Raw genomic sequence first — 11,977 nt, forward strand, 5'->3', positions numbered from 1 at the left:
AGCAATCCACCAACCACGCCAACCGGCTCGCTGTTTAAACACAAGTTTAAGCAAGTAAATTTTGTACTTAAACATTTGTGATATTAAATATATGTATCATAGGTAAGTTTTAAATAATACGAACATAAATAAAATAATCATCATATTATATACCTACTTTTACATTACACATTGACACTTCAAACCAGATAACCCTTCACCTATTAAAAATTTAACAACATTGTATAATCGGTAAAACGTCCTAACCTTACATTTTACGAATAAAAAAAATCCAAGTATCAACGGTTCCTCGATTACTTTTTGTTTTATTGTGTTATAAAAATAACTGATTAAATATTTCCAAAATTCTGTTTAGAGAATATTATAAATGATGTCTTTATTTTAAAACATTTTTTATAACAATGTAATGTATATTAAAAATATATAATATATAATTAAAATATGAAGTTAGTTATATGAGTTTTAAAAGTATTTGAGAAATTTTTAAGTAATTTTACAGCTTCAAGTCATTATTGATCTCATTGAAAGTGGCGGAAGTTAAAAACTGAAAAGTATTTACCTTTCAATTTACTATTTATATAAAAAAATCACAATCCATTTTTAAAATTATTTAGTTACACCTTTTTCGGTATAAATATTGTTTTTGGAGATTTTTACTCTAATTATTTTACCTATGAGGTCATTCAATGAGTCTCTGATACCGGAAACGATGGGACATCATAATAATATATTCCAGCGGTTGAAATTTTAAAAGGATAGACTGTGAGAAATTTTAAACTTCTACTTAGCTTAAATCTCGTTTTTGACAATCACTATTGAAATCCTTAATGAAAAACTTTTGAAAGAACACTTCATTTCATATTGTTTCATATTGCTGCCTAATTGTAGTTTATCCACATAACCGGCAGAGTAGTAAATAATGTGAAACAAAACTTCAGCCTCATTTGAATATTGCTAAGACTTGTAAAAAGGTTTTATTTAATTTAAATATATATTAATTTTAATTAAATATAAAAAAAAATTACGTGCTTTTTATAAAGAAACTTCTTATGTCCTTTTGGTTTAGATTATGTTCTCACAATTAGACTTAATTAGTTTACATCCCACTATCGTAGTAGTTGAATCAGTCACATGCTATCAACCGCTACACAACTATCACGCGATTTTCGAAAAGTTCACGAGATACTTTCAAAATGCATGAATTTATCTTACTTTCATTTCTATTTACGACAGCTTACTGTGCCAGTTATCAAAAATATGGTGAATCTAGTCAGTATTCAAGTTATACAACCGCCTCAAATACTTACAACCAAAACCAAAACCCATACAAAACTAGCTATAGCAGCGACATCGACAGATACCCTGAAGCGACCCGCTACCCTAACTATAATCTTGGCTATTCATCTTCAAGACCTAATATGTACAACACTCCAAGTTCGGGTATTTATCAAAAGCCAAGCTATACAACCCCTAGCTATCAGTATGGGCAAGGTTATTATGATGGACAGAATTATGGCCAAGGGATCACATCATACGAGATGCCGTTTATGAAATATAATAGCGAATACTGTGTGAGTAGATCACCACAGAATGGTATTTATGTAAATAGTTTAACTGGAATGTGGTATGGTGTCGAATTCATCCAGCACTTAGCGGGAGACGCAAGGCTCGATTACGGAAATACCTGCATTGTTATACATATCTCGGAGCCACGGGATAAGGTCAGTATGATTCAATTCTGGATTATATAGAGATTTTTCAAATTTCGAATATGACTGTACAGGAGTTTTTTTATCATTCATGGTTTGCTTTATTTTTGTGATCATTTTAGATTTATCGGATCGTTTGACATGAATAGAATTTATTTGTCAGTTATCTATCATAAAATCTATGTATCTTTAATCTTTATAGTTAATTCGTTTTTGCGGTACTCAAACCTGCACTTTTTTACTCAGCGCTCAAACTACTTCGATATTTATGTATCTAACTAGGAATTTTTTTCTTTGCATAGAACGACATAAAACAATAAGAGATCATTAAAATTTCATCGTTCAAAAATTTCGGAAAATAATTTCCCGATACATTTAGGATGTATTGATTTATACGTTAGATTTCGACACACATATTGCTATATTAGCGGCCATCGTCGGTCATAAGCCTATCCTACTACTATACTATGTTCAAGAAATGAATCGGATAGTGAAATTTTCTACGAGGTGTAATTCCGAAGCTACCATTGGCTTGCTATTTACGGTTCAGAAGGCGATACGAATAATAGAGTGTACATTTGTATGAAGATGATACATAAGTTTTTAAGGTGTTAAGAAAAAAACGTCAAACGTCGTATTATAACCTCGATTTGAATATATCGTATTAACCAGCCTATCTATATATTCACTTGGTGTTAAGGCTTTGTACAAGCCTGCCAGGGTAGGTACCACCCACACATCACATATTCAATCAAAGAGCATTACTTTACTAGAGCACTACTTTTGTTGTGTTCTGGTTTGAAGGGTGAGTGAGTCTGTGTAACTACAAGGGACATAACATCTTAGTTCCCAAGGTTGGTAGTGCATTTGTGATGTAAGGAATGCCTTATATTTCTTACAGCGTCAATGTCTATGGGCAATGGTGACCACTTACTACCGTCGCCTATTTGCATGTCTGTCTACCTATTTTATAAATCATCAACTTTAGGTGTGTAGAGACACTGTAATCCTAAAACTGAATTGTTGAATGAATTTAATTGCGTGTATTTGAGTCCCTGGATGGTTTAATCTTAAGTTTAGGCCCAGTGTTTGTAAATTTCTTATTTCACTAACAACTAGTAGTCTATATATTTAAACGTACACAAGACCTTGAAGAGTAAAATTCAGAAGTTAAATCAAAGAACTTTTTTATTTTTATTTTATCAATTGCATAACTCGAACGCGTAGTAGAGTGCTTTGTTATCGACAAATGTTATTTTTTTATTTACTTTTATTTCCACTTAAACTTATATAAGCGTCAGTCAAATGGTTATAAATTTAATGTTGTTCCATGATAATTCGCAGATAGTTAAAGTAACTTTATACAAATAATAACGTCATCAGTCAGTATGACTAGTATTATTTACACACTATATATAATCTGTAAAAGGTATTAATATGAAAATGATCTTCCCTTATCTGTTAAATATATTTATTATAATGTTTACTTCACTTCACTACATGTTTTATTTTAAGTAAAAACAGATTTTTTTAAATTAATTTACAACAAGCAAGTTCAGTTTTGATCGTTAGCATTGTTATCGTTATAATAAATATTGCTTACTTTACCGAATGTAAGCACATATAGTATTAAGCTAAGATTAAACAACAGTGATCTTTTAGAAATCACTTGCATTAGAAATCTTAGTGCAATCCTCGTTCGTCATCTTTAACAGCTTACTTGACTAGAAAAGTAAAACATAACTGATATCGATACAGATAATTTTTATATTTCGCCAATTTCCATAGTCTTATTATGTCTTACACGATATTTCTTTACGATAATGTGATTGTGAATATGTAACCTTGTCCATAAATAATAATGCAAATAAATTGACAGCGTCACCTATCGGATTACAGTATTAAACAACCGTGTCGACAAATGTTTTGCGAGAATGACCTCATTCGGTCAAGTGGTTCAAAAGCTACAAGATTACTAAATACACACTATTTTTTCTTGGAATCATCTTACTTCTTGGAATGTATACCTATAGATATCCATACTGTAAAAAAATAAACTTAATTACTTATTTTAATCTTAAGCTTAATATACATTGAGGACTTAGAAGAAAAAATAAGTTCACCTCTGGTAAAAAATCAGATTCAGCAATTACAAATTGTAAAAAAAACATCTTTTTTGAACAAAAAATGTAGTTACTTTAAAATGTAACTATCATTTACTATACAATTTATTTCGAACAAAGAAAAATTAGCAAAGTGCACTAAAGAGTATTTTCTTATTTGTAAAAATTGCAATAATTTATTATTGAAATGGGTCAAATGAATTCTTAGTGAAAACTCCTTCCTCTAGAATGACCTTGTAAGCTAAAAGAGTTTACATTCTTTCCACACGGGCATCTGTGCTTAACGCACAGTGGTGCTCCCAATCGGGGACTCATTGTAAACAGTTTTTCAAGGTGTTTTGAGGGGTATCGCAGCCAGAGACATGACTCTTTAGTTGTGTTAAAATATGTTGTTTAACGTGAACTATTAGCCCATATGTAATATTTGGAAACTTCCTTATCGTCATAACCATAACCTTCCATTTTACTATCGCCTCTGTAACATCCGCGATTTAGGATAAATTTGATTTTAAAATTTATGAACGTTCTGTATTGCAGAATACAGCAGCGAAAATACTTGTAAGGGAAACACGTGCACTTGTATCGAAACGCAAAAAAAGTATTTCAAAATAATATAATTTGTATGAGAATAACCAAACTGATAAAGCCAAAACCAAAAAGGCAGAAGTCTCGATGAAATTAATTAGAAAGAATAGAAGTTCTTTGATTTTCAGTACAATCATATATACATTTAATGCTTGACTGCCTCGTTGGTCTAGTTGCTTGATGTATGGCCGGAGACCCGGAGGTCCTGGGTTCAATTCCCAGGTCGGACCAATTAAAAGTTATTGGGGTTTTCTGTCAGAAAATTCTCTCTCTCATACTCTCTCAGTAGCAACCCCGAGTCTGGAAGTTGGAAGTGTGTACATGTGCGATTCTCAATAGCAGCCCCGAGCATTCCCATTCCTCGGAAAGCACGTAAAGCCGTTGGTTCTGCGCCTGAACACTTTCCGGTCATGTCGGATTGCCGACCCATCGGATTATGAGAGTTAGGGAATAGAGAGTGCATCTGTATTTACGCGCACACTTATGCACTATAATATCTCATGCGTAGTTGGCTAATCTCTCTTGAGATTGGCCGCCGTGGCCAAAATCAGTCTGGAGGACATTATATAATGCTCACATCATATTACCACATGACAATTATTGCACATTAGTAGGTTTTTGTATTTGTCTCTGTATCTGCATGATTATTAAATACAGTTAAATATATTTTTAAATATTGTAGGAAAAGAAACATATTTTTTTTAAGCTAAGATTTCTTTAACTACATAAATGATTGTACTTAAGCAAGTATATGCCACTGCAACGAAACTGTTTATGTCAAGAGAAAAAAAATCGCCAGTTAATTGTTACAAATAATATATCGTCTTCTTTATAAATAACGAATGTTTAAAATCATCTTACTTGATTTGTATATAATGAATGTTACAAGGCATATATATGTCTATTAGTATTATAAGTATAATTTATCGATGAAGTACTTTTAGAATTTAAATTAAATTACAATAATCGACACATTTGTCTGTTCGTACTGTCGTTTGAAGAAAATCGTCTAACAATGACAATTAGTTGCCTTCGTTTACATCTCGATTGTTGCGACGAATACCAGCTTCGATTATGCCACAGACTTAAGAGTTGAACGTAATTGTCAAGAATAATATTGTTTATATTGAAAAAAATTACATAGTTCAAAATAAATCGCGTTTTTTATTTATAATTTAAATGATTCAATTTTAAACTTAATTTAATCGAAAGATTAAAATAAAATTATTTTGTTTAAACCCCGTTTCAAAAAGATATTTGGATTATATAGATAAATAACATTATTTCTGAAATGAATGTAGATTCATTTATATTCCGAGTTAATAAGTCTAATTACTTTACGACTAAGTTTATCTAACATCTTGCAGCTACGCAATTATATTCGTCCTTATGATAATACCTGTGACAATGAAGTCAGCGATCCTCATGCATTTTTTCGTCTAAACGACACCTCTGTGCGAACGTAAGGCTAAGGGTCAAATACGATAGCATCGACAATGTGAGTCAGGAGCGCTCGCGCAATACCGTTCCTACTGTCAGTTGACTTCTATCGGTTATCCGCGCAATATTTGACGCACGTGCTGTAGCATTTGAGAAATCGAAAGATTTTAAAGATACGCCTAGTACGCATCTATAATGTGTGTTTAAATGACGAAAATAAATCGCGTGCTGTAATAAACTGAGATGGATGTTCAAGGTCGCACTTTATTAAAACTTCCTTGGATTTTTTTACTGTTTTTGTTCGTTTTAGCGGATGAAACAACTAATTCAACTGAAAGAAATAATTCAGTGACGTGCAATGTAGAACACGAATATGATGATATGGACGTAAGGAGCGTGATGGGGAAGTGGGGGGCGGTAGAGCTGTACACGCACCTAAGTAACGAGGGTGTCAAAACGTATCAGACTTGTCCCAAAATTATAATATGGGAGACGTACGAAATTCCCCGTTCTACTTTTGGGGTACGTTTTCGGAATGGTTAATCAAGTGATACAATTTCATATAAAATTGTTATAATTATTTAATATTTATTTGTTTTCAAAATGTATATCTATCCATTTGTCAAAAAACTAAAATCTTGCGATATGTTCGTTTATGTGAATAATACTTGTAGGTACTGACATTTATTTTTGATAAACGAGTTGGTATTTTTACACGATATTTTTCATAAAGCTTTGATAGTAGAAATTACATTTGTTTGCATTTTATTTTACAGATAGTGCATAATATTTAAGGCGATTTTAATACAACTAGGTAGTTTTTCTAAATGTTTTTTTTTATCTATAAATAAAACAATCTGTAGAGTTTTCAACAGTGATAAATATTTAATCGTTTACAAACGTGAAGCGGTGTAAGTATAAATGTAAAAACAAATGTTAAAGATGAATGTTGCCAGTAGGAAAAAAACTAATAAAATGCTACCTTCGGAGCTAGTTAAAGTCGAACATATAAATGATTATGTATACACAATGTCCAATCTAAACACACCGCGACATAAATTGACTGATGTCGTGACTAACATGTAAAAATAACATAACATTTATATTTACATATTATTTATTTTGTTATGATGTATTATTTCAACCAATAAAATCGAATATAATTCAAATATGCATCATGAATTAGGGAATTATCGGTAGATAATTAAGCAAATTAATTCAGCCATAAAAAGTTTAAACAATGTTATATTTTTCCACTGGTGGGCTTTGTGCAAGCTCAGGCTGCAAAACAGCAGTACTTGATATTGTTGTGTTAGTGTTTGTAGGGTGAAGGGGCCAGAACAGGCACAAGAGTCATAACATCTTAGTTACCAAGATGGCGCCGCATTGGTGATTTAAGCGATGGTTAACATTTCTTACAATACCAATGTCTATGGGCGTTGGTGACCACTTACCATCAGGTGGCCCATTTGCTTGTCCGTTTACCTATACTATAAAAAAATATTTAATAAACATACAAATATACTAAACTGCTTATATTATAATGCTCGTGTATTGTGTACCTATGATTCATACGTTTAATATGTATGTAATATCACATTATCTCCAGTGGGATTTCCAGTTTCCCAGCGTATTTGTTATTTTGATTTGCATTATCCGGCATGTCCCTTCCCGGTTCTCATTTCCCCTCCAACAGCAATCACATACCGAATTTGCATTCAATTTTTAATGATATACGAAATTGTATTACCTTTAACATTTTTGTAATATTATTTTCTTAATAGACTACTATTTAAGGTTACCGCTATTTTTATTAAAAGATCATTTATTTTTCTTTTAATTTTTTTTTACACCAACCAAAGAAGTGTTAACAAGCACGACCACAATATTAGGCTATGAATTGATAAATAATAAGTATTGAAATGACCTTGCCTAATGACCTCGCCAAAGAAAACATTAAAAGTATCAATTATTGCATAACAAAGATATTTCTGCTTCGTTGAATCCAAAAACGAAAACTACACTGTAATTCTACCATGACGCATGTAATTATCTAATTATGGTCATACTTGTAAAGGCACATGTGTCTCTTAGATATTGTTTATCCGATTTCAAGATACTATTGGAAGTGACCTGTGGCCTAACCTTAGTCGCCCACGTAAATTACACTTGAGTCATGTATTGGGTAGGTCAATCTGAGTGACCCATTTAATCTTGTGGTCGAATTAAAACGTTCCCTTTACGAAATATGTTAGACCAATTAAGTATATGACTAAAGACGTGACGTAATTAATTGGTCACACCCTAATTTAACAAAAAACTAACATATTAAATTGGCTTTTTCTTATGCGAGACGAGGAACCTGTAAGTATTTGAGATAAATTCGATTATAATCTCGTAATTCTAAAATATATTTATTTATTTCCATTTCATTTCATTTGTAGATACTTTTAAATATATATTATAGATATAGATATATAGATACTTTTTTTTTGTAAAAGATAATTTTTTGTCTTAAATACCTTATCACCAATAATTTCTTTTATTTTAGTATTTTTTTGGTATTATTCTTTTTTTTTCTTTTCTCTTTCTTGTTGTTTGAGGATTTATCGTTTTATTCGTTGTTGTTGTATATAGTATGTATTTATATTATATACTTGTAATTTTGTATGTTTTGATAATATATAAGCCGAGATGGCCCAGTGGTAAGAACGCGTGAATCTTAACCGATGATCGTGGGTTCAAACCCGGGCAAGCACCACTGAATTTTCATGTGCTTAATTTGTGATTATAATTCATCTCGTGCTTTACGGTGAAGGAAAACATCGTGAGGAAACCTGCATGTGTCTAATTTCACTGAAATTCTGCCACATGTGAATTCTACCAACCCGCATTGGAGCAGCGTGGTGGAATAAGCTCCAAACCTTCTCATCAAAAAGAGGAGAGGAGGCCTTTAGCCCAGCAGTGGGACATTCACAGGCTGTTACGGTTACGGTTACGGATAATATAATTTATTTATTGATATATAATATGTGTATTTTATATTTACATTTATTTATTAGTTTGTTTTAATTATAAATTAATATTATTTTATTTATACCACCACCTACCTCATATCCTATCAGTTATTACTTACACTGTTGGTTGCCTGAAAGAGATCGCTATGTAGCGATAAGGTCGCTATAATTGTATTTTTATTTAGGCTGTATACATGTTTTGTATTTTTCTCTTTGTGGTGTACAATAAAGTATAAAGTAAAGGATACTTTCTGACATCTAACAGTCTAAAAATAAAAAAAGTAAAAAATAAATTTGACCTTCAACTGTCTATAAACATGATCGACGGCATTCAATATAGTGAATTAAACCAGCTGCCTTTGCCCAAACAGCGCTTTCTGTAAACACTGGAGTAAAGTAAATTTTTCTAGCTTTGAAGCTTTATACAGAGTACTCATCGAAAACGTTTATTTAAAATATTATCAAAACAAAATATTTTTCATTGGATTTAAATTTCAAAGGTGTGTAATATATATGAGATAATTTTATATTTTTCCAGCCTTCAACCGAGAACCAGCTTTATCACGTGCAGCATATCAAGGAGAAGTTTTTGCGTGATAACCGCCATTTGCGGTTATTATGGGACGAAGCCGGACAGACTATTGAATACTCGTTGTACTTCCGCAACGACTCTGCGGGCTACTGGCAGGTCTATGATGAACAAAATGGTAATCATTTTTAAAACAAAATCTCATTATAATTAAAAAATATGACTTAACAATATTATAAAATATTATCTTTGTTAATGCGATTATGTGTTTTGTTTTTTTTTTTTTGGTATATAACTTTGCAGTTGTCAATATTTATCTTTTGTAAAATGTAAGAGACTTTTAAGTAAATTATTATACATATGTACATGCACTTATTGTTATAGGTATATGTACTACAAAATGTTTACCTATTGTTTCAGGAACACTAGCGTCCCGGCCGTCGTATATGCATTTTAATGGAGCCGTTCAAGTTCTGAAGGCTGTTAACGATCATTTGGTCCTTAATTTTTGCCAAAAAGCATCTAACGGTGCACCGGCGCAGTTGTATACTGTTCTATTCTCAAGGGAACCAGGATCAATGGCCCGGTGGGAGATCGAAGCGGTCCATGCTATGCTTCAAAATAAAAATCTTTCTGTGGCTTCCAGACGGATGGTCTGTGGTAATAGCGCGCCAAAATCAACTACAAGTCTAATTTTTTCTACTATTTCATGCCTAATAGCGTATATTATTCGTTCGTCATAAGTTTTGCAATATTGCATTTATAATTTATAAATAGTTTTATTTTTGAGAAGCAATAAGACTTATAAAGAATAATAGTTTGTGAGTATTATAATTGTTTTTTCATATTACTTTTGTATTCTAAAATAAGCTGTATTAAAATCATTAATTTACTTACGAATAAGGCAATTAAAAATAAAGTTTTACGAATACACTTACGTCTATATTACAAACCGTATTTATAAAGTTTATCTTATATACACATATTGCTGTTATTATCTTTGTGTCGTAAGCAATCAGAAGCTCTTTATACACTTGAGTGAAAATTTCTGGCATGGTACCATCAACTTGATAATATATAATTACACTATTATTTATGGACATCAATTGAGTTAATCTAACCCAGATAAAGAAATTGAATATAATACATTTTCAAAGATAACAAGTAAAGCATTATTCACTATTTTGATTTGTTAACCCATACATATATTATCGTGTATCGACAAAGTATATTGATATGTCTAAGCATTAAGTCAGGTAACATCAGTCAGAAAGAAGTCAGTCATTTAAAACCATTTGTGTGCTTTTTAAAATCTCGTCACTTTAATAGATTCTATCAATCTATTTAACAAATAATAGTTAATTATTATTTCAATGGCACAATATATATAATATGTATTTTTACATTATTTATTTAAAAATTCGGGAGAGATCGTGTAAATTACACCTAATTTTCTTCATTTAAAATTTATTAATAGTATCTGTATTTAATTTAAAAATAAATAATTGTTACATTATGGGTAATCGAAATCTACTCAAATTGTTTTTAGTATAATTGAACAATATCTCAATACACAGATAACACACTAACACAGACTAACATTACATTAAAAAAAAAACTTTATTAAATTACATCTTTATTTTTTTGTTTTGTCTACGATCTTGATGTTTTATTCTAGCTATATCTTTGTCGTTAAAAGTTATTCAGGGAAATAAAAAATGGCCTTATAATATTTTGTAACAAAAAACTATTTTCATTCTTGTTTCTTATATTGTGCTGTTTATTATTTATTGATTTTTTTAACTGAAACGTTGAACTGCCTTGTATTTTTGTAAGATACTTGAATATCTCATCTTTACGTTTCGAATCGATCAGAAATTAAATGAGCACGATTTTATTTGTTATTTTAGCAAAGTATGTTATTAATATAAAATAACTAAACATGTATCATATTTGTAACGTCAACATGTGTGTTATATAGTGTACATTTTTTCAAAGCATATAATTTTAAATGATAATACCTACTTTTTCCGTCCTATGGATATAACAATAATAAGTTTAAAAAATAACATCTTATATAATAATTTATTTTGGTGACCCAACAAAAAATATAATTGCAGAATTTATCTTATAAGTACAATTGTTGTGACATTTGAAAAATAAAATGAACCAAAGATAATTTATAAGTATAAGAATTACTATTTGAGCATCTTGTAATATTATGATGAAACTACCTACTAATTATTAAGTATTTATTTATGGTACCTTTTATAATTATATTTATTAAATAAATAAATCTGGTATTTTTGTTACGGTTATCCATTATTTATATAAAATCAGGTAAATATTCAATAAAAAATGGTAAAATTTATTACGACCCTGATAAGCTAAAAAAATTTAGTCTTTTTGATATAGTTATTAATTAAGGGTTTTTCTACTTTTTCCAGCCAGCAGTCTTTAAATAGTTTAAATAAGTATATCCAATATGAATATTTTTATAATAGAAGAGGGCCAGCCTTCGAGTGAGAGGGGATCTAATTCGATTACAATGATATATATTAATTTATAAGGAAG

General features: G+C 30.5%; 1 protein-coding gene across 1 annotated transcript; it reads left to right on the forward strand.

Annotated features, from left to right (window-relative positions):
- Window positions 1-1,134: 1,134 nt before the first annotated feature.
- LOC126777831 (uncharacterized) lies at window positions 1,135-11,617 on the forward strand. Its single transcript, XM_050501023.1, has 3 exons — window positions 1,135-1,721; window positions 9,413-9,581; window positions 9,824-11,617. Exons 1-3 carry the CDS (start codon window positions 1,194-1,196, stop codon window positions 10,144-10,146), a joined length of 1,020 nt encoding a protein of 339 aa, XP_050356980.1. The 5' UTR covers window positions 1,135-1,193; the 3' UTR covers window positions 10,147-11,617.
- The last annotated feature ends 360 nt before the right edge of the window (window positions 11,618-11,977 follow it).

The sequence above is a fragment of the Nymphalis io genome, chromosome 2 (genome assembly GCF_905147045.1).
Source record: "Nymphalis io chromosome 2, ilAglIoxx1.1, whole genome shotgun sequence".
Classification (NCBI taxonomy): domain Eukaryota; kingdom Metazoa; phylum Arthropoda; class Insecta; order Lepidoptera; family Nymphalidae; genus Nymphalis; species Nymphalis io.